Here is a 24,369-nt window from a genome sequence, read left to right as displayed (position 1 = left end):
ACAGCTAACGTTAGTGTAGCATAGCTCAGTCTCGTGGTTGGAAACACAGCTAGCGTTAGTGTAGCATAGCTCAGTCTAGTGGTTGGAAACACAGCTAGCGTTAGTGTAGCATAGCTCAGTCTAGTGGTTGGAAACACAGCTAACGTTAGTGTAGCATAGCTCAGTCTAGTGGTTGGAAACACAGCTAACGTTAGTGTAGCATAGCTCAGTCTAGTGGTTGGAAACACAGCTAGCGTTAGTGTAGCATAGCTCAGTCTAGTGGTTGGAAACACAGCTAGCGTTAGTGTAGCATAGCTCAGTCTAGTGGTTGGAAACACAGCTAGCGTTAGTGTAGCATAGCTCAGTCTAGTGGTTGGAAACACAGCTAGCGTTAGTGTAGCATAGCTCAGTCTAGTGGTTGGAAACACAGCTAACGTTAGTGTAGCATAGCTCAGTCTAGTGGTTGGAAACACAGCTAGCGTTAGTGTAGCATAGCTCAGTCTAGTGGCTGGAAACACAGCTAGCGTTAGTGTAGTATAGCTCATTCTAGTGGTTGGAAACACAGCTAGCGTTAGTGTAGCATAGCTCAGTCTCGTGGTTGGAAACACAGCTAGCGTTAGTGTAGCATAGCTCAGTCTAGTGGTTGGAAACACAGCTAGCGTTAGTGTAGCATAGCTCAGTCTAGTGGTTGGAAACACAGCTAACGTTAGTGTAGCATAGCTCAGTCTAGTGGTTGGAAACACAGCTAGCGTTAGTGTAGCATAGCTCAGTCTAGTGGTTGGAAACACAGCTAGCGTTAGTGTAGCATAGCTCAGTCTAGTGGTTGGAAACACAGCTAGCGTTAGTGTAGCATAGCTCAGTCTAGTGGTTGGAAACACAGCTAGCGTTAGTGTAGCGTAGCTCAGTCTAGTGGCTGGAAACACAGCTAGGGTTAGTGTAGCGTAGCTCAGTCTAGTGGCTGGAAACACAGCTAGCGCTAATGTAGCATAGCTCAGTCTAGTGGTTGGAAACACAGCTAACGTTAATGTAGCATAGCTCAGTCTAGTGCCTGGAAACACAGCTAGCGTTAGTGTATCGTAGCTCAGTCTAGTGGTTGGAAACACAGCTAACGTTAGTGTAGCATAGCTCAGTCTAGTGGCTGGAAACACAGCTAGCGTTAGTGTAGCATAGCTCAGTCTAGTGGTTGGAAACACAGCTAGCGTTAATGTAGCTCAGTCTAGTGGTTGGAAACACAGCTAGCGTTAGTGTAGCATAGCTCAGTCTAGTGGCTGGAAACACAGCTAACGTTAGTGTAGCATAGCTCAGTCTAGTGGCTGGAAACACAGCTAACATTAGTGTAGCATAGCTCAGTCTAGTGGTTGGAAACACAGCTAGCGCTAATGTAGCATAGCTCAGTCTCGTGGTTGGAAACACAGCTAGCGTTAGTGTAGCATAGCACAGTCTAGTGGCTGGAAACACAGCTAGCGCTAATGTAGCATAGCTCAGTCTAGTGGTTGGAAACACAGCTAACGTTAGTGTAGCATAGCTCAGTCTAGTGGCTGGAAACACAGCTAGCGCTAATGTAGCATAGCTCAGTCTAGTGGCTGGAAACACAGCTAGCGTTAGTGTAGCATAGCTCAGTCTAGTGGTTGGAAACACAGCTAGCGTTAGTGTAGCATAGCTCAGTCTAGTGGCTGGAAACACAGCTAGCGTTAGTGTAGCATAGCTCAGTCTAGTGGTTGGAAACACAGCTAGCGTTAGTGTAGCATAGCTCAGTCTAATGGTTGGAAACACAGCTAGCGTTAATGTAGCTCAGTCTAGTGGTTGGAAACACAGCTAGCGTTAGTGTAGCATAGCTCAGTCTAGTGGCTGGAAACACAGCTAGCGCTAATGTAGCATAGCTCAGTCTAGTGGTTGGAAACACAGCTAACGTTAGTGTAGCATAGCTCAGTCTAGTGGCTGGAAACACAGCTAGCGTTAGTGTAGCATAGCTCAGTCTAGTGGTTGGAAACACAGCTAGCGTTAGTGTAGCATAGCTCAGTCTAGTGGCTGGAAACACAGCTAGCGCTAATGTAGCATAGCTCAATCTAGTGGCTGGAAACACAGCTAGCGTTAGTGTAGCATAGCACAGTCTAGTGGCTGGAAACACAGCTAGCGCTAATGTAGCATAGCTCAGTCTAGTGGCTGGAAACCAGGGACCAACCAGGACCAACCCTGCTTAACTTCAGAGACAAGTCAGCAGTGGGATGCAGGGTGGTATGCTGCTGGCTATGAAGGTTTTAACAATGAACTTCGGTTGCTTTTTTGGGAAACCAGGCCTTGGGCTGTCTGGTCCTAGTGGACAAAGCCTGACCGAGACTAAAGAATTAGTCGATCTCTGTGTTCTGTTCCAGAGAGCGTCTGATTTTTTATTTTTTTATTTTTATTAGGATCTCCATTAGCCGACGCCATGGAGACGGCTAGTCTTACTGGAGTTGGACACATAACGAACAAAAACATTACAGACAAAATACTTTACAATTTACATAGAATTAAACAACATGTAGATGTTGAAGCTGTATAATAGCCAATGTTAATGTGTTAGACAGTAACATGTTAATGTCTGTCTCTGTGTGTTACCGTGTTAGACAGTAACGTGTCTGTCTCTGTGTGTTGCCGTGTTAGACAGTAACGTGTCTGTCTCTGTCTGTTACCGTGTTAGACAGTAACGTGTCTGTCTCTGTGTGTTACCGTGTTAGACAGTAACGTGTCTGTCTCTGTGTGTTACCGTGTTAGACAGTAACGTGGTTGTCTCTGTGTGTTACCGTGTTAGACAGTAACGTGTCTGTCTCTGTGTGTTGCCGTGTTAGACAGTAACGTGTCTGTCTCTGTGTGTTACCGTGTTAGACAGTAACGTGTCTGTCTCTTTGTGTTACCATGTTAGACAGTAACGTGTCTGTCTCTGTCTGTTACCGTGTTAGACAGTAACGTGTCTGTCTCTGTGTGTTACCGTGTTAGACAGTAACGTGTCTGTCTCTGTGTGTTACCGTGTTAGACAGTAACGTGGTTGTCTCTGTGTGTTACCGTGTTAGACAGTAACGTGTCTGTCTCTGTGTGTTGCCGTGTTAGACAGTAACGTGTCTGTCTCTGTCTGTTACCGTGTTAGACAGTAACGTGTCTGTCTCTGTGTGTTACCGTGTTAGACAGTAACGTGTCTGTCTCTGTGTGTTACCGTGTTAGACAGTAACGTGTCTGTCTCTGTGTGTTACCGTGTTAGACAGTAACGTGTCTGTCTCTGTGTGTTACCGTGTTAGACAGTAACGTGGTTGTCTCTGTGTGTTACCGTGTTAGACAGTAACGTGGTTGTCTCTGTGTGTTACCGTGTTAGACAGTAACGTGGTTGTCTCTGTGTGTTACCGTGTTAGATAGTAACATGTTAATGTCTGTCTCTGTGTGTTACCGTGTTAGACAGTAACGTGTCTGTCTCTGTGTGTTGCCGTGTTAGACAGTAACGTGTCTGTCTCTGTGTGTTACCGTGTTAGACAGTAACGTGTCTGTCTCTGTGTGTTACCGTGTTAGATAGTAACATGTTAATGTCTGTCTCTGTGTGTTACCGTGTTGTATTGTTGGTAATGGTAATGTGTAATGTGTTCGACAGTAATGTTGGTAATGTGTTGGACAGTAATGTGGGTAATGTGTTGGACAGTAATGCTGGTAATGTGTTGGACAGTAGTGTTGGTAATGTGGGTAATGTGTTGGACAGTAATGTTGGTAATGTGTTGGACAGTAGTGTTGGTAATGTGGGTAATGTGTTGGGCAGTAGTGTTGGTAATGTAGGTAATGTGTTGGACAGTAATGTTGGTAATGTGTTGGGCAGTAATGGTGGTAATGTGTTGGGCAGTAGTGTTGGTAATGTAGGTAATGTGTTGGACAGTAATGGTGGTAATGTGTTGGGCAGTAGTGTTGGTAATGTAGGTAATGTGTTGGACAGTAATGTTGGTAATGTGTTGGGCAGTAGTGTTGGTAATGTTGGTAATGTGTTGGACAGTAATGGTGGTAATGTGTTGGGTAGTAGTGTTGGACAGTAATGTGGGTAATGTGTTGGTAATGTAGGTCATGTGTTGGACAGTAGTGTGGGTAATGTGTTGGACAGTAATGTTGGTAATGTGTTGGGCAGTAGTGTTGGTAACGTGGGTAATGTGTTAGACAGTAATGTGGGTAATGTGTTGGACAGTAGTGTTGGTAATGTAGGTAATGTGTTGGGCAGTAGTGTTGGTAATGTGTTAGACAGTAATGTTGGTAATGTGTTAGACAGTCGTGTTGGTAATGTGTTAGACAGTAGTGTTGGTAATGTGTTGGACAGTAGTGTTGGTAATGTGGGTAATGTGTTAGACAGTAATGTTGATAATGTAGGTAATGTGTTAGACAGTAATGTTGGTAATGTGTTGGACAGTAGTGTTGGTAATGTGGGTCATGTGTTAGACAGTAATGTTGGTAATGTGTTGGACAGTAGTGTTGGTAATCTGTTAGACAGTAATGTTGGTAATGTAGGTAATGTTTTGGACAGTAATGTTGGTAATGTGTTAGACAGTAGTGTTGGTAATGTGTTGGACAGTAGTGTTGGTAATGTAGGTAATGTGTTAGACAGTAGTGTTGGTAATGTGTTGGACAGTAGTGTTGGTAATGTGTTGGACAGTAGTGTTGGTAATGTAGGTAATGTTTTGGACAGTAGTGTTGGTAATGTGTTAGACAGTAGTGTTGGTAATGTGGGTAATGTGTTAGACAGTAATGTTTGTAATGTGTTAGACAGTAATGTTGGTAATGTGTTAGACAGTAATGTAGGTAATGTGTTAGACAGTAATGTAGGTAATGTGTTAGACAGTAATTTTGGTAATGTGTTTGGACAGTAGTGTTGGTAATGTGGGTAATGTGTTAGACAGTAATGTTGGTAATGTGTTAGACAGTAATTTTGGTAATGTGTTAGACAGTAATGTTGGTAATGTAGGTAATGTGTTAGACAGTAGTGTTGATAATGTGTTAGACAGTAGTGTTGGTAATGTGTTAGACAGTAGTGTTGGTAATGTGTTAGACAGTAATGTTGGTAATGTGTTAGACAGTAGTGTTGGTAATGTGTTAGACAGTAATGTTGATAATGTGTTAGACAGTAATATAGATAATGTGTTAGACAGTAATCTTGATAATGTGTTAGACAGTAATGTTAGTAATGTGTTAAACAGTAATGTGGGTAATGTGTTAGACAGTAATGTTGGTAATGCTGGTAATGTGTTGGACAGTAGTGTTGGTAATGTGGGTAATGTGTTAGACAGTAATGTGGATAATGTGGTGGTCCTGTGTTCCAGAGAGAGGCTGATCAGACTGCAGCATGAGAACAACATGTTGAAGCTGGCCCAGGAGGGTTCTGATAATGACAAGATCGCTCTGCTGCAGAGTCTGCTGGAGGACGCTAACAGCAGGAAGAACGAACTGGAGACAGAAAACAGGTACACACACTACATACACACACACAACACACTACACACTACACACACACTACACACACACTACACACTACACACACACACACTACACACACACACACACACTACATACACTATACACACTACATACACTATACACACTACACTATACAGACAATACACACTATACACACTACACTATACACACTACACTATACACACAATACACACTATACACACTACACTATACACACTACACTATACACACTACACTATACACACTATACTATACACACTATACTATACACACTATACACACATACTATACACACTATACTATACACACTATACACACTACACTATACACACTACACTATACACACTACACTATACACACTATACACACTACACTATACACACTATACACACTACACTATACACACTACACTATACACACTATACTATACACACTATACACACTATACTATACACACTACACTATACACACTACACTATACACACTACACTATACACACTATACACACTACACTATACACACTATACACACATACTATACACACTATACTATACACACTACACTATACACACTACACTATACACACTACACTATACACACTATACTATACACACTATACACACTATACTATACACACTACACTATACACACTACACTATACACACTACACTATACACACTATACTATACACACTATACACACTACACTATACACACTACACTATACACACTACACTATACACACTATACACACTATACACACTATACACACTACACTATACACACTACACTATACACACTATACTATACACACTATACACACTACACTATACACACTACACTATACACACTATACTATACACACTATACACACTACACTATACACACTACACTATACACACTACACTATACACACTATACACACTATACACACTATACACACTACACTATACACACTACACTATACACACTATACTATACACACTATACACACTACACTATACACACTACACTATACACACTACACTATACACACTATACACACTACACTATACACACTACACTATACACACTATACTATACACACTATACTATACACACTATACTATACACACTACACTATACACACTATACACACTACACTATACACACTATACTATACACACTACACTATACACACTATACTATACACACTATACACACTATAAACACTACACTATACACACTACACTATACACACTACACTATACACACTATACTATACACACTATACACACTACACTATACACACTACACTATACACACTACACTATACACACTACACTATATACACTACACTATATACACTATACTATACACACTACACTATACACACTATACTATACACACTATACACACTACACTATACACACTACACTATACACACTACACTATACACACTATACTATACAGACTACACACACTATACTATACACACTATACTATACACACTATACTATACACACTATACACACTATACTATACACACTACACTATACACACTACACTATACACACTATACACACTACACTACACACACTATACTATACACACTATACACACTACACTATACACACTACACTATACACACTATACACACTACACTATACACACTATACTATACACAATACACTATACACACTACACTATATACACTACACTATATATACTACACTATATACACTACACTATACACACTATACTATACACACTATACACACTACACTATACACACTATACTATACACACTATACACACTACACTATACACACTACACTATACACACTATACTATACACACTACACTATACACACTACACTATACACACTATACTATACACACTACACTATACACACTACACTATACACACTATACTATACACACTATACTATACACACTATACTATACACACTACACTATACACACTACACTATACACACTACACTATACACACTATACTATACACACTATACACACTATAAACACTACACTATACACACTACACTATACACACTATACACACTACACTATACACACTACACTATACACACTACACTATACACACTACACTATACACACTACACTATACACACTACACTATACACACTACACTATACACACTACACTATACACACTACACTATACACACTACACTATACACACTACACTATACACACTATACTATACACACTACACTATACACACTACACTATACACACTACACTATACACACTACACTATACACACTATACTATACACACTATACACACTATACTATACACACTATACTATACACACTATACTATACACACTACACTATACACACTACACTATACACACTATACTATACACACTATACTATACACACTACACTATACACACTACACTATACACACTACACTATACACACTATACACACTATACTATACACACTATACTATACACACTATACACACTACACTATACACACTACACTATACACACTACACTATACACACTATACACACTATAAACACTACACTATACACACTACACTACACACACTATACTATACACACTATACACACTACACTATACACACTATACTATACACACTATACACACTATACTATACACACTATACACACTACACTATACACACTATACACACTACACTATACTATACACACTACACTATACACACTATACACACTATAAACACTACACTATACACACTACACTATACACACTATACTATACACACTACACTATACACACTATACTATACACACTATACACACTACACTATACACACTATACTATACACACTATACACACTACACTATACACACTACACTATACACACTATACTATACACACTATACACACTACACTATACACACTACACTATACACACTACACTATACACACTACACTATACACACTATACTATACACACTATACACACTACACTATACACACTACACTATACACACTATACACACTATAAACACTACACTATAAACACTACACTATACACACTACACTATACACACTATACTATATACACTATACACACTACACTATACACACTACACTATACACACTATACTATACACACTATACACACTACACTATACACACTATACACACATACTATACACACTATACACACTATAAACACTACACTATACACACTACACTATACACACTATACTATACACACTATACACACTACACTATACACACTATACACACTATACTATACACACTATACACACTATAAACACTACACTATACACACTACACTATACACACTATACACACTACACTATACTATACACACTACACTATACACACTATACACACTATAAACACTACACTATACACACTACACTATACACACTATACTATACACACTACACTATACACACTATACTATACACACTATACACACTACACTATACACACTATACTATACACACTATACACACTACACTATACACACTACACTATACACACTATACTATACACACTATACACACTACACTATACACACTACACTATACACACTACACTATACACACTACACTATACACACTATACTATACACACTATACACACTACACTATACACACTACACTATACACACTATACACACTATAAACACTACACTATAAACACTACACTATACACACTACACTATACACACTATACTATATACACTATACACACTACACTATACACACTACACTATACACACTATACTATACACACTATACACACTACACTATACACACTATAAACACTACACTATACACACTACACTATACACACTATACTATACACACTATACACACTACACTATACACACTATACACACTATACTATACACACTATACACACTATAAACACTACACTATACACACTACACTATACACACTATACTATACACACTATACACACTACACTATACACACTATACACACTATACTATACACACTACACTATACACACTATACACACTATACTATACACACTATACACACTATAAACACTACACGATACACACTACACTATACACACTATACTATACACACTATACTATACACACTATACACACTATACTATACACACTATAAACACTACACTATACACACTATACTATATACACTATACACACTACACTATACACACTATACTATACACACTATACACACTGCACTATACACACTACACTATACACACTATACACACTATAAACACTACACTATACACACTACACTATAAACACTATACTATACACACTATACTATACTATACACACTATACTATACACACTACACTATACACACTACACTATACACACTATACTATACACACTACACTATACACACTATACTATACACACTACACTATACACACTACACTATACACACTATACTATACACACTACACTATACACACTACACTATACACACTACACTATACACACTACATATGTTTATGTCCTTGTGAATACCTCAAATGAATTTCTATTAAAAATCCTATTTTCTCTAACCCTAGTTCTAACCCTAATTGTAACCCCTCTCCCCCCCGCGCACACACACACACACACACACACACACACACTGACTCATGGTGACTGTGTGTTCCAGACTGGTGAACCAGAGACTGATTGAGGGTCAGAGTCAGGTGGAGGAGCTGCAGAGGAGTCTTCAGGAACAGGGCTCCAAAGCAGAGGATGTGAGTACCACTAAACTGATCTCAGATCAGCTTCTCAGACTATCTGCTGCTGTTTATAGAGATGCCGTGGTGGTTTATTACATTACAACGATCAGAACAACTATTTAAAGAACTGGAAACTACAGAAACTGTCATCCTGGGGGTGTTCACATTAAACTACAGAACCCTCCACAACACCCTGTCATCCTGGGGGTGTTCACATTAAACTACAAAACACCCTGTCATCCTGGGGGTGTTCACATTAAACTACAGAATCCCCCACAACACCCTGTCATCCTGGGGGTGTTCACATTAAACTACAGAACACCCTGTCATCCTGGGGGGGTTCACATTAAACTACAGAACCCCCTGTCATCCTGGGGGGGTTCACATTAAACTACAGAACACCCTGTCATCCTGGGGGGGTTCACATTAAACTACAGAACACCCTGTCATCCTGGGGGGGTTCACATTAAACTACAGAACCTGTCATCCTGGGGGTGTTCACATTAAACCACAGAATCCCCCACAACACCCTGTCATCCTGGGGGGGTTCACATTAAACCACAGAATCCCCCACAACCCCCTGTCATCCTGGGGGTGTTCACATTAAACCACAGAATCCCCCACAACCTCCTGTCATCCTGGGGGTGTTCACATTAAACCACAGAATCCCCCACAACACCCTGTCATCCTGGGGGTGTTCACATTAAACTACAGAACCCGTCATCCTGGGGGTGTTCACATTAAACTACAGAACCTGTCATCCTGGGGGTGTTCACATTAAACCACAGAATCCCCCACAACACCCTGTCATCCTGGGGGGGTTCACATTAAACTACAGAACCTGTCATCCTGGGGGGGTTCACATTAAACTACAGAATCCCCCACAACCCCCTGTCATCCTGGGGGTGTTCACATTAAACTACAGAAACCAATTTGTAAGTCGCTCTGGATAAGAGCGTCTGCTAAATGACTTAAATGTAAATGTAAATGTAAACCCCCACAACACCCTGTCATCCTGGGGGTGTTCACATTAAACTACAGAACCTGTCATCCTGGGGGTGTTCACATTAGATCCGGGGAAGGGAGCTGGCTCTTTCTGCTACGTCATGTCCGTTCATTCTCTTGTCTGGCTTTTTTACCCAGAATTTTTCCCCCATGAGTAAAATAAAGCAACAAGTTACTAATGTTAGTCTGTTTCATTGTCTTCATATCACCCCATAAACTGCATGGATGTGTTGTTACGTGTCACTAACATTCTAACACTCTGTGTGTGTGTGTGTGTGTGTGTGTGTGTGTGTGTGTGTGTGTGTGTGTGTGTGTGTGTGTGTGTGTGTGTGTGTGTGTGTGTGTGTGTGTGTGTGTGTGTGTGTGTGTGTGTGTGTGTTCTCGGTTGTCGTCTGTGTAACATCACTCATGTTGTAGCGTTGGAAAGGCATTGATTTACCCGGCCAACCTATCCTGGTTGAAGGTTAGAGGTCGTGTGTGTGTGTATAGAGCTCTCCTGATTGGATAATGGGACTGTCATCGATGACATCAGCAGGAAGAGTATTGTGTGTGTGACGACGTAACCGCCTCTTGTCTTTGTCTCCTCACTGCATGACCAATCTAACTGAAATGGGGCTCTCGCCCCCCCCCCCCCCCCCCTCTCTCTCTCTCTCTCGCTCTCTCTCTCTCTCTCTCTCTCTCTCGCCCCCCCCCTCTCTGTGGGTCCCTGGTTTTGTCCCGTATTAAATCTCCCCCCCTCTCTCTCCCCCCCTCTCTCTCGCCACCCCTCTCTCTCTCTTGCCCCCCCATCTCTCTGTGGGTCCCTGGTTTTGTCCCGTATTAAATCTCCCCCCCTCTCTCTCCCCCCCTCTCTCTCGCCACCCCTCTCTCTCTCTTGCCCCCCCCATCTCTCTGTGGGTCCCTGGTTTTGTCCCGTATTAAATCTCCCCCCCTCTCTCTCCCCCCCTCTCTCTCGCCACCCCTCTCTCTCTCTTGCCCCCCCCATCTCTCTGTGGGTCCCTGGTTTTGTCCTGTATTAAATCACCCATCCTCTCTCTCTAACTCTGCTTCCCCCCCCCCCCCCCCCCCCAGGTGATTGTAAGTATGGCTTGGAGATCCCAGTTAGACTCCTTCACTTCATGTGTAATAGTTTCCTTCCATTATACACTGAGTGGACAAAACATTAAGAACACCTGCTCTTTCCATGACACAGACTGACCAGGTGAATCCAGGTGAAAGCTACGATCCCTTATTGATGTCACCTGTTAAATCCACTTCAATCAGTGTAGATGAAGGGGAGGAGACGGGTTAAAGAAGGATTTTTAAGCCTTGAGACAATTCCATTCAGAGGGTGAATGGACATGACAAAAGATTTAAGTGCCTTTGAACGGAGTATGGTAGTAGGTACCAGGCGCACCGGTTTGTGTCAAGAACTGCACCGTTGCTGGGTTTTTCATTCTCAACAGCTTCCCTGTGTATCACGAACGGTCCACCACCCAAAGGACATCCAGCCAACTTGACTCAACTGTGGGAAGCATTGAGGTTAACATGGACCAGCGTCCCTGTGGAACGCTTTCAACACCTTGTAGAGTCCCCCCCCTGATGAATTGAGGCTGCTCTGAGGGCAAAAGGGGGTGCCACTCAATATTAGGAAGGTGTTCTTAATGTTTTGTAGACTCAGCGTAGTTAGATCAGTGGTTAAGAATTGCATTTTCAATCTATAATGACCAAAAATATAAACGCAACATGTAAAGTGTTGGTCCCACGTTTCCTGAGCTGAAATAAAATATCCCAGAAATGTTACATACGCACATAAAGCATATTTATCTCACATTTTGTGAACAAAAAGCATGATCAATACACAGATGCACCTTGTGCTGGGGACAACAGTTTTTATGGATTGTGCAATTGGCATGCTGACCGCTGGAATTTCCACCAGAGCTGTTGCCAGAGAATTGAATGTTAATTTCTCTACCATAAGCCGCCTCCAACTTCGTTTTAGAGATTTTGGCAATACATCCAACAATCCTCACGACCACGTGTAACCACGCCAACCCTGGACCTCCACATCCAGCATCGTCACCTGCAGGATCGTCTGAGACCAGCCACCCAGACAGCTGATGAAACTGAGGAATATTTGTCTGTAATAAAGCCCTTTTTATGTGGGGGAAAAACGAATTCTGATTGGCTGGGCCTGGGCCTGGCTCCCCAGTGGGTGGGCCTATGCCCTCCCAGGCCCACCCAAGCCTGCACCCCCACCCAAGGTTGCACCCCTGCACCCCCACCCAAGGCTTCACCCCTACCCAGTCAAGTGAAATCCATAGATTAGTACCTAATTAATTAATTCAAATTGACAGATTTCCTTCTATGAACTGTAACTCAGTAAAATCATTGCATTTTGCGTTTATATTTTTGTTCAGTATACATGCTGTTGATTTTAAATCAGGGCGCTACTAGTCTCTATAGAGGCTTTGTTTCCAAGCTACACACTACCACGTGAGATATGAATCCTAGCTCCTAGCTACACCTATTTCATACCACATGAGATATGAATCCTTGCCCCTAGCTACACCTATTTCATACCACATGAGATATGAATCTTAGCTCCTAGCTACAGGTCTTATTTCATACCACATGAGATATGAATCTTAGCTCCTAAATCATTCATGGCGTATTTAGAACTTGGAAGTCCAATTTCCAGTTCACCTTTTCATTTAATTTAGGGAAATGAAAAAATAAACAGAAAGTCAATATACCAACATCAAATATGTGTATCGCTCCATAATTCCGAGCGTTACAGTATTGTACTGTGTCTCAATGTGTCAGCATGTCGAGTCAGCACAGCGTAGGCCGAATGTACGTGACATCGTTGGTGCTTTTACAGCGCCCTCTGGTGGACAGCTCTCGTCTTGATGAAATCATAACCCAATTGTTTTTTTGTTTTTAGTCAATCATTCTGAAGAAGAAGAATGATGTACACATGTAAGTAGTCATTTAACTATTTGATGATTTACGCTAGAAAGTTTTAAAAAGTTTGGTCAGATTAATTTTTTTTCTTCACACTGTAAGGGATGACCCCTGACTTGTCTGTTACTGATGTTGTGTTCTCTAAAAGGGAGAAGTTACGGGAAGTGAACAGTGAACTGCAGAAGAAGAGTGCGTACATCGATGACTTGGAACCCAAATACACATCTAGCTGTAAGTTTAAACATCTATTATCGTTGTAGTTTTATATAGAATATACACAAATTAGACTTAGCAGAGATGCTTTTATCCATAGTGACTTAGTTGTTAGTCTTAACTATTGTGCTGATTCTCCTTCCAGCCCAGAAAGTGGAGGAGCTAGAGGAAGCACTGAAGAAGAAGGATGAAGACATGAAGCAGATGGAAGACAGAAATAAGAAGTACCTGGAGAAGGCGAAGAGTGTTATCCGGACCCTGGACCCTAAACAGAACCAGGGCTCAGCACCAGAGGTCCAGGCCTTGAAGAACCAGCTGCAGGAGAAGGAGAGGATGCTACACTCTCTGGAGGTACCAAGGGGCTGGTGTAGGGGTTAGGGTGTAGGGGTTAGGGTGTAGGGGTTAGGGTGTAGGGGTTAGGGTGTAGGGTGTAGGGTGTAGGGTGTAGGGGTTAGGGTTAGGTCCAGGCCTTGAAGAACCAGCTGCAGGAGAGGGAAAGGATGCTACACTCTCTGGAGGTACCAAGGGGCTGGTGTAGGGGTTAGGGTGTAGGGGTTAGGGTGTAGGGGTTAGGGTGTAGGGGTTAGGGGTTAGGATGTAGGGGTTAGGGTGTAGGGGTTTGGATGTAGGGGTTAGGGTGTAGGGGTTAGGGTGTAGGGGTTAGGATGTAGGGGTTAGGGTGTAGGGGTTTGGATGTAGGGGTTTGGATGTAGGGGTTAGGGTGTAGGGGTTAGGGTGTAGGGGTTAGGGTGTAGGGGTTAGGGTGTAGGGGTTAGGGTGTAGGGGTTAGGGTTAGGTCCAGGCCTTGAAGAACCAGCTGCAGGAGAGGGAAAGGATGCTACACTCTCTGGAGGTACCAAGGGGCTGGTGTAGGGGTTAGGGTGTAGGGGTTAGGGTGTAGGGGTTAGGGTGTAGGGGTTACGGTGTAGGGGTTACGGTGTAGGGGTTAGGGTTAGGTCCAGGCCTTGAAGAACCAGCTGCAGGAGAAGGAGAGGATGCTACACTCTCTGGAGGTACCAAGGGGCTGGTGTAGGGGTTAGGGTGTAGGGGTTAGGGTGTAGGGGTTAGGGTGTAGGGGTTAGGGTAAGGGTAAGGGTTAGGGTGTAGGGGTTAGGGTGTAGGGGTTAGGGTGTAGGGTGTAGGGGTTTGGATGTAGGGGGTTAGGATGTAGGGGTTAGGGTGTAGGGGTTAGGATGTAGGGGTTAGGGTGTAGGGGTTAGGATGTAGGGGTTAGGATGTAGGGGTTAGGATGTAGGGGTTAGGGTGTAGGGGTTAGGATGTAGGGGTTAGGATGTAGGGGTTAGGGTGTAGGGGTTAGGGTGTAGGGGTTAGGATGTAGGTGTTAGGGTGTAGGTGTGGGGGTTGGGGTTAGGGTGTAGGGGTTAGGGTGTAGGGGTTAGGGGGTTAGGGTGTAGGGGTTAGGGTGTAGGGGTTGAACTGGGTTTAGGGTAAGGGTTAGGTCCAGGCCCTGAAGAACCAGCTACAGGATACTTCACATGGGGGTTGGGTTTGAGTGAGTGAGTGAGTGAGTGAGTGAGTGAGTGAGTGAGTGAGTGAGTGAGTGAGTGAGTGAGTGAGTGAGTGAGTGAGTGAGTGAGTGAGTGAGTGAGTGAGTGAGTGAGTGAGTGAGTGAGTGAGTGAGTGAGTGAATGAGTGAGTGAGTGAGTGAGTGAATGAGTGAGTGAGTGAATGTGTTAATATCACAACTTTACTACATTTACCTTCTCCGTCAGACTCAAACCGTTCTACTAACCTACTGTTCCTCTGTTGATCTCCCTCCACAGAAAGACTACGACAAGACCAAGGCTCAGAGAGACCAGGAGGAGAAACTCATAGTGTCTGCCTGGTACAGCATGGTCAGTGTTGTATTGAACCAATGAGGCCCGAGGGGGTGTGGTATATGGCCAATATATCACGGCTAAGGGCTGTTCTTAGGCACAATGTAACGCCCTTAGCCGTGGTATATTGGTCATATACCACAACCCCCCAGGTGCCTTATTGCTATTATAAACTGGTTACCAACGTAATTAGAGCAGTAAAAATAAATGTTTTGTTCATACCCGTGGTATACGGTCTGATATACCACGGCTGACAGCCAATCGGCATTCAGGGCTCAAACCACCCAGTTTATAATACATTATATTAGTCATTTCATACACTAGAGGGCGCTGTAGGATTTCCTATGTCACTTATAATGAAAACTCCATCCAGATTAAAGGAGTAGTGATGCTGTCTGGCTTCAGTGTGTATTTTGTTGAGGAGTAGTGATGCTGTCTGACTTCAGTGTGTATTTTGTTGAGGAGTAGTGGTGCTGTCTGGCTTCAGTGTGTATTTTGTTGAGGAGTAGTGGTGCTGTCTGGCTTCAGTGTGTATTTTGTTGAGGAGTAGTGATGCTGTCTGACTTCAGTGTGTATTTTGTAGAGGAGTAGTGATGCTGTCTGACTTCAGTGTGTATTTTGTTGAGGAGTAGTGATGCTGTCTGGCTTCAGTGTGTATTTTGTAGAGGAGTAGTAATGCTGTCTGACTTCAGTGTGTATTTTGTTGAGGAGTAGTGGTGCTGTCTGGCTTCAGTGTGTATTTTGTTGAGGAGTAGTGATGCTGTCTGACTTCAGTGTGTATTTTGTTGAGGAGTAGTGATGCTGTCTGGCTTCAGTGTGTATTTTGTAGAGGAGTAGTGGTGCTGTCTTCAGCGATTGTGAGTGAAACATTTGAAGAAATGTCCCACAGCAGACGCAGGGGATTGAACCATCAATTCCTTTCATGAATATCTGTGTTAATGAAGCCACCGTGTCTGTCGTCCCCTCTCCCCCCCCACAGGGCATGGCTCTTCAGAAGAAGGCAGCAGAGGACCGTCTGGCCAGTACGGGTTCAGGACAGTCCTTCCTGGCCCGCCAGAGACAGGCTACCAGCACACGCCGCTCCTACCCCGGACACGTACAGCCTACCACCGCCAGGTAGACACGGCACCATGACCCCTACCTGACCCTTCACCCTGACTCCTGACCCTCCAGGCCAGGTCGACACAGCACCATGACCCCTACGTGACCCTTCACCCTGACTCCTGACCCTCCAGGCCAGGTAGACACGGCAACAACTGACCCCAGCCCCGGAACCCTCCAGTTATCCACCAGACAGACAGACGCTACTCTGTAACGGGCGTCTGCTTTGCCAAGCAATCCAGACAGTTCAGGATGGATTAAACCTCTCCTGTTCTGTCCTCCTCTTCAGTCCTTCAGCTCAGGATGGATGAGTTGGTCTACCTGGCTCTTTAACTGACAGTATTATTATTATGCACATTTCTCTCAAACATGTTACCGTTCTGTTACCGTTCTGTTACCGTTCTGTTACCGTTCTGTTACTGTTCTGTTCCTGTTCTGTCAGGAATCCTCTATCTAATAACTGTTTTCACATTTCTCTAAAACATGTTACCGTTCTGTTACCGTTCTGTTACCGTTCTGTTACCGTTCTGTTCCCGTTCTGTTACCGTTCTGTTACCGTTCTGTTACCCTTCTGTTACCCTTCTGTTCCCGTTCTGTTACCGTTCTGTTCCTGTTCTGTCAGGAATCCTCTATCTAATAACTGTTTTCACATTTCTTTTGTAACACAATGTTGTGAGCAGAGATGCACTTTTCACAAATTGGTAGTGGATTGATGTTTTGTTAAATCGTTCTAAAATCGGAGGATATTTTCGTATCTTGATGTAATGACATGTAGCCAGTGACTGTCGGGACATGTTTAGTAACAGAGGAGGGACATGGTATGTCTCTGAGTTGGTCTCTTTAGTTGTCCCGGTACCTTTTTATATGTGTCCAGTAACTCTGAGTGTGTTCCGTTTGTCTGTGTTCGATAGTCTTGTTATTGCCTGTAGTGGGAGATTTTGAAAGGTTAGTTGTATAGGGACTCCTCTAGTCTGTTGGCAGTGTATTTAGCTGTAGAATATATTCCACTAGTGTCCCGGATGTTTTAGACAAGGCCTTTCTTCATCATCGTCATCAGAAATGTTAACAGTAGAAAGTTTCCTATTTCTAATTGACTGTTTTCTAAATCAAACATTTTTAATTGGCTGAATTATTTAATGATCCTGAAATAAGGCGAGCACCGTCTTCCCCTCTGTAGTCCGCTCACCCAGCGGTCATTATTGATTATTGAACCAGCGATTTACTGATCAAGCATCTCTCTCTCCCCGTGTCCTCCTGCGTTGATCAAGCATCTCTCTCCCCGTGTCCTCCTGCGTTGATCAAGCATCTCTCTCCCCGTGTCCTCCTGCGTTGATCAAGCATCTCTCTCTCCCCGTGTCCTCCTGCGTTAATCAAGCATCTCTCTCTCCCCGTGTCCTCCTGCGTTAATCAAGCATCTCTCTCCCCGTGTCCTCCTGCGTTGATCAAGCATCTCTCTCCCCGTGTCCTCCTGCGTTAATCAAGCATCTCTCTCTCCCCGTGTCCTCCTGCGTTGATCAAGCATCTCTCTCTCCCCGTGTCCTCCTGCGTTGTTTGAAGGGAATTCCAAATGGCTCCTTCCTCTTTTGTCCTATGACCATGTGAGAACAGTTCTGCTGTGTGAACGAAACTGTCCTTCGTTCATATTTCAGTGTGTAGTGTACCAGTTGCTTTCTAAATGCTAGTGTCCATATTTTAAGCAGTGGACTTAAGTCAGTGGTCATATCTGACGATATCTAACAGATGGAAATTGTAATTTTGAACGTATCGAAAGGGTCTGAAATACAAAACACACGAACTCGTAAAAGAACCACTGCTGCCTCGAGGAGGTGGATTATAACACATGAAATTGATCTTCGAGTTTAGCGTGGGGGCGTAATTTCCCGTTCTCACTCACTGTGCTACGCCTTTACGTCTCTGACGCAACGTGGGGCGTCGTGTCGTACTTGAAAAGGAGTTTGACTGTCTAACATGGTGTCTGTCCAATGAAACGAGCAGTAGGTTACCAACGGGTTGGACCGTGTACTGTTTACTTACATTTTACATTTTAGTCATTTAGCAGACGCTCTTATCCAGAGCGACTTACAGTAGAGTGCATACATTTTATATACTGAGACAAGGATATCCCTACCGGCCAAACCCTCCCTAACCCAGACGACGCTATGCCAATTGTGCGTCGCCCCACAGACCTCCCGGTTGCAGCCGGCTGCGACAGAGCCTGGGCGCGAACCCAGAGACTCTGGTGGCGCAGCTAGCACTGCGATTTAGTGCCCTAGACCACTGCGCCACCCGGGAGGCCGGTACTTGACTACTGTTGTGATTTAGTAGAACGTAGACGGACTTCATACTAGGAACGTTAGAATCTCCAGATTTTTTTAAATTTAATTTTCATACAATCTGAATATCTGTTTATCAGCCACTGATGTCAGTGTAAAAAAAAAAGGGTTTTGGGGAGGGTATCACGTTTTAAAGTGATATACGAGACGTTTTAACGTGATATATGACGTTTTAACGTGATGTATGACGTTTTAACGTGACATAAAAGAGATTGTTGTTGACGTGTTCTGACAACTCTGCACCCTCATGGTTTTGTGTTGGACTTGAAGCTTTTGGATGTGGAAATGTTTTCTTAACATTTTAAAACTGCCATTTTAAAAACAAGATTTGTAAAAAAAAAAAAAATATTCACTGTTAAGGAAAATTCGTATTAAAAAGGGTCAGAATGGGGTCGGGGTTTGTTGCCTCCTGCTCTGCTGAGCAGGGTCTCTGTACAGTCATCTCTTACCATCATAACATGGTGTCAGAAGTGAATCAACTTCATCAAATATTAACAACCAAGTTCATCCAATATAAGACCGGAACATCGTTAAGAGTGGACACGAGAGAATATCTGACAGAAAATAATAATATTCCATGAGTTTTGTCAGTTGATTTTTTTGTGACGAAAAAAAATCTAAAAGCTCTGTCTCTCTCACTCATCATTCGAGCGGCGGCGTTGCTATGGATACTAACAGGGAGAGAGCACGTGGAGCAGAAGAAGGACATTGCAGGGCCAGAGATGAGCAGGGCCAGAGATGAGCAGGGCCACAGATGAGCAGCTAACAGAGAAAGTTATTTCTGATTTTGGGACAAATGATAAAATGAAAGAAAAAAACATTTGTTTTTCGGTTAGGGATTTTTTTTATTAACGATCCCAATTTTGTTTTAACGTTCACAACCCTACTTTGCTAGTTCATTAATCGTTTCATCCTCCTACCTATCATGTTGAAACCTTCTACGTGTTAAACAACTCTCCTGTCCTGTCTCTGACTGCTCATATTGTCTCTGACTGCTCATATTGTCTCTGTCCTGTCTCTGACTGCTCATATTGTCTCTGTCCTGTCTCTGACTGCTCATATTGTCTCTGTCCTCTCTCTGGCTGCTCATATTGTCTCTGTCCTGTCTCTGACTGCTCATATTGTCTCTGACACTACCAGACGCAACAGCCTCTAATGGGGTTGGGGAGCTGGGGCTGCTAGGAAGTCTCTCTCTCTAAATGGTAGAGTAGTGGGAGAAGTCTCTCTCTAAATGGTTGTATTAAATGAGAGCGGATAACCTGTCGAACCTTTTATAAAGCTAGTAGCCTGGTTTGATATGAAACCCTTTTCCCCAAATCCTTTTTGAAGCCTGGGTCATGTTCATCAGGCACCAAATGGAAGAAAATGGACAGAAACAGGGAGTACTATTTATTTTTGCGTTGCACAATGTTTTTGAAACGTATTGCTACGATGTGCCCTAATGAACACGACCCAGGTGTGGCGCCCGTGGGACAAACAGGCAGCAAGTCAATAAGGATGTTGTGAAGGTGTTTAAAAGGGCTTTTACCTCAAGCGTTCGTGTAAAACCAGGAAGAAATCAGCTTAGGGGCTGTAGTATTCATCCTGATTCTGTTGTCTCTTTTTAATTCAAGTTTTCACATAATAACAAAAATATATTTGTCCCATCTCTTATTATGCAACTGATGAACTTTTTATGACTCTTCTTGTGTGAAAGACTGGTCTCCTGACGTGTGTTGATATGATTGGTAGGGCAACGTGTCTCTTAACTGTCCTGTTTTTTTTTTTTTTGCATGTCTCCCGATGAACGTAAAACTGCCCCCTTGCATCCCAAACGGAACACTATTCCCTGCTTAGTGCACTACTTTAGACCAGATCCCTATGGGCCCTATATAGGGAATAGGGTGCAGTTTGGAACTAAGAGTTAGTTTCATTAATCATGACACAGGAGCTCTGGGGGAAAATGATGGTAACATTTTACTTCAAGCCTTATAATGCTTCATAACTGTTTATAAGCACCTATAAGAGTATTATCTTGTCTCTTTATGTCAACTGACTCAAACGGCTGGTATTTCATCCGTTATGAGATGAGACATTATAATAGGGTCATATGCTTATGACATTGCATTATAATGCATTATAACCTCTGGTGTTAAGTAAAATGGTACTGAAGTTACGACAGTTTTTTTCACTACCGTCCATGATAATGGGTCTATTAACTCCTACCGGTTCTACACTGGTCCCACATCAGCTAGTCTCCTAGCCTGGTCCCACAGCAGTTAGTCTCCTAGCCTGGTCCCACAGCAGCTAGTCTCCTAGCCTGATCCCACATCAGCTAGTCTCCTAGCCTGATCCCACATCAGCTAGTCTCCTAGCCTGGTCCCACAGCAGCTAGTCTCCTAGCCTGGTCCCACAGCAGTTAGTCTCCTAGCCTGGTCCCACAGCAGTTAGTCTCCTAGCCTGGTCCCACATCAGTTAGTCTCCTAGCCTGGTCCCACAGCAGCTAGTCTCCTAGCCTGATCCCACATCAGCTAGTCTCCTAGCCTGATCCCACATCAGCTAGTCTCCTAGCCTGGTCCCACATCAGTTAGTCTCCTAGCCTGGTCCCACATCAGCTAGTCTCCTAGCCTGGTCCCACATCAGCTAGTCTCCTAGCCTGGTCCCACATCAGCTAGTCTCCTAGCCTGGTCCCACAGCAGTGATGTCTCCTAGCCTGGTCCCACATCAGTTAGTCTCCTAGCCTGGTCCCACATCAGCTAGTCTCCTAGCCTGGTCCCACATCAGTTAGTCTCCTAGCCTGGTCCCACATCAGTTAGTCTCCTAGCCTGGTCCCACATCAGCTAGTCTCCTAGCCTGGTCCCACATCAGCTAGTCTCCTAGCCTGATCCCACAGCAGTTAGTCTCCTAGCCTGGTTCCACATCAGCTAGTCTCCTAGCCTGGTCCCACATCAGCTAGTCTCCTAGCCTGGTCCCACATCAGTTAGTCTCCTAGCCTGGTCCCACATCAGTTAGTCTCCTAGCCTGGTCCCACATCAGTTAGTCTCCTAGCCTGGTTCCACATCAGCTAGTCTCCTAGCCTGGTCCCACATCAGCTAGTCTCCTAGCCTGGTCCCACATCAGTTAGTCTCCTAGCCTGGTCCCACATCAGTTAGTCTCCTAGCCTGGTCCCACATCAGCTAGTCTCCTAGCCTGGTCCCACATCAGCTAGTCTCCTAGCCTGGTCCCACAGCAGTGATGTCTCCTAGCCTGGTCCCACATCAGTTAGTCTCCTAGCCTGGTCCCACATCAGCTAGTCTCCTAGCCTGGTCCCACATCAGCTAGTCTCCTAACCTGATCCCACAGCAGTTAGTCTCCTAGCCTGGTCCCACATCAGCTAGTCTCCTAACCTGGTCCCACATCAGTTAGTCTCCTAGCCTGGTCCCACATCAGTTAGTCTCCTAGCCTGGTCCCACATCAGCTAGTCTCCTAACCTGGTCCCACAGCAGTTAGTCTCCTAGCCTGGTCCCACATCAGTTAGTCTCCTAGCCTGGTCCCACATCAGCTAGTCTCCTAACCTGGTCCCACATCAGTTAGTCTCCTAGCCTGGTCCCACATCGGTTTGTGCAGTCTTGACAGGGAAACCGGAACTTTGGGACAATAAACCTTTTATAGCCTGGTTAAACCAGACTGAATGTTTCAAACAATGGCGATCAGCGTTCCAGTATGGTTTAACCAGGCTATAATAAACTTCTAGGAGGAAATATTTGTTTAAAAATAACAATAATAACTGAGGCTTTTCAGTCAGATCTTATCAGCAGGTTTTATGGTTAATGTATTTGTATTCATAGGAAGAAAACGTATTTTACATTAACTGAATTACCAAATAACATTTTCCATGTGTTTATATTGATGTTTGTATACAATATGTACACACTGTATGGGAGAAACAAACAGTGGAATGAGGAAGTCCGAGGTCATTTGAGAAGAGAACATGATATTTTAAAATCAGATGGATTTCATAGTTTCCTGTCCTTGTAAAACGTGTTGATTTTAAAATGTGAACATGTACAGCGGGTGAGGACGGTGTAATAAAGATTGTATAAAACTAAATTCACCTGTTTCTCTGAGTCTTTTTTATAAAAAGTCATATTCACGTTTCCTAACCATTCTTTCCCCTCCAAATGTTGTAAGACCTTTTTCTAAGCCACTGATTGTGTTGTGCCATCGTCTATGGGAGAAATATGGTCAAACACTTCCTTTCCCCTCTCTCTCTCTCTGTTTTAACATTGTAATTCCCACATGCTGAGAGAGAGTTGGCCTTCATCTGCTTCCCACCTTGATACGGAACATACTACTGTTTGTATTGTTACCTCCAGTAAACCGCTGAACTGCCTGCTTGGTGCCCCTGTCCTGAATGAGAATGGGTTTCAAATGGCACCTTTGGACACACTGGAGCCGGGAGGGGAGGTTTTGTTTGGGCAAGGAGTGGTGTGAAGGAATGTCTTCACAGGTTCCCTGGGAAATGAGGTTGGAGTATAGAGTCTCCTAGATAGACATCGCTCTGTATGTAACACTGGGACTTGGGGCCCCTTTTTCTAGGACCAAAGTTCCACAAGGTGTTGTTTCAGGGTCATTAGACAAGGTGTTGTTTCAGGGGTCATTAGACAAGGTGTTGTTTCAGGGGTCATTAGACAAGGTGTTGTTTCAGGGGTCATTAGACAAGGTGTTGTTTCAGGGGTCATTAGACAAGGTGTTGTTTCAGGGGTCATTAGACAA

At 43.3% G+C, this 24,369-nt stretch overlaps 1 protein-coding gene across 1 annotated transcript in view; it reads left to right on the top strand.

The window, feature by feature from the left end:
- The window catches only part of hook3 (hook microtubule-tethering protein 3), a 74,398-nt gene extending 50,695 nt beyond the window's left edge, over positions 1-23,703 (top strand). Inside the window, exons 14-20 of the mRNA XM_055944249.1 lie at positions 5,298-5,438; positions 10,127-10,214; positions 14,131-14,165; positions 14,299-14,381; positions 14,509-14,714; positions 16,148-16,219; positions 17,181-23,703. Of these exons, the coding sequence (XP_055800224.1) occupies positions 5,298-5,438; positions 10,127-10,214; positions 14,131-14,165; positions 14,299-14,381; positions 14,509-14,714; positions 16,148-16,219; positions 17,181-17,321 (766 nt within the window). The 3' untranslated portion in view covers positions 17,322-23,703. The remainder of the gene's footprint in view (positions 1-5,297; positions 5,439-10,126; positions 10,215-14,130; positions 14,166-14,298; positions 14,382-14,508; positions 14,715-16,147; positions 16,220-17,180) is intronic.
- The last annotated feature ends 666 nt before the right edge of the window (positions 23,704-24,369 follow it).

This window comes from Salvelinus fontinalis, chromosome 2 (assembly GCF_029448725.1).
Source record: "Salvelinus fontinalis isolate EN_2023a chromosome 2, ASM2944872v1, whole genome shotgun sequence".
NCBI lineage: Eukaryota > Metazoa > Chordata > Actinopteri > Salmoniformes > Salmonidae > Salvelinus > Salvelinus fontinalis.
This window is presented reverse-complemented; position numbering and strand designations above follow the sequence as displayed.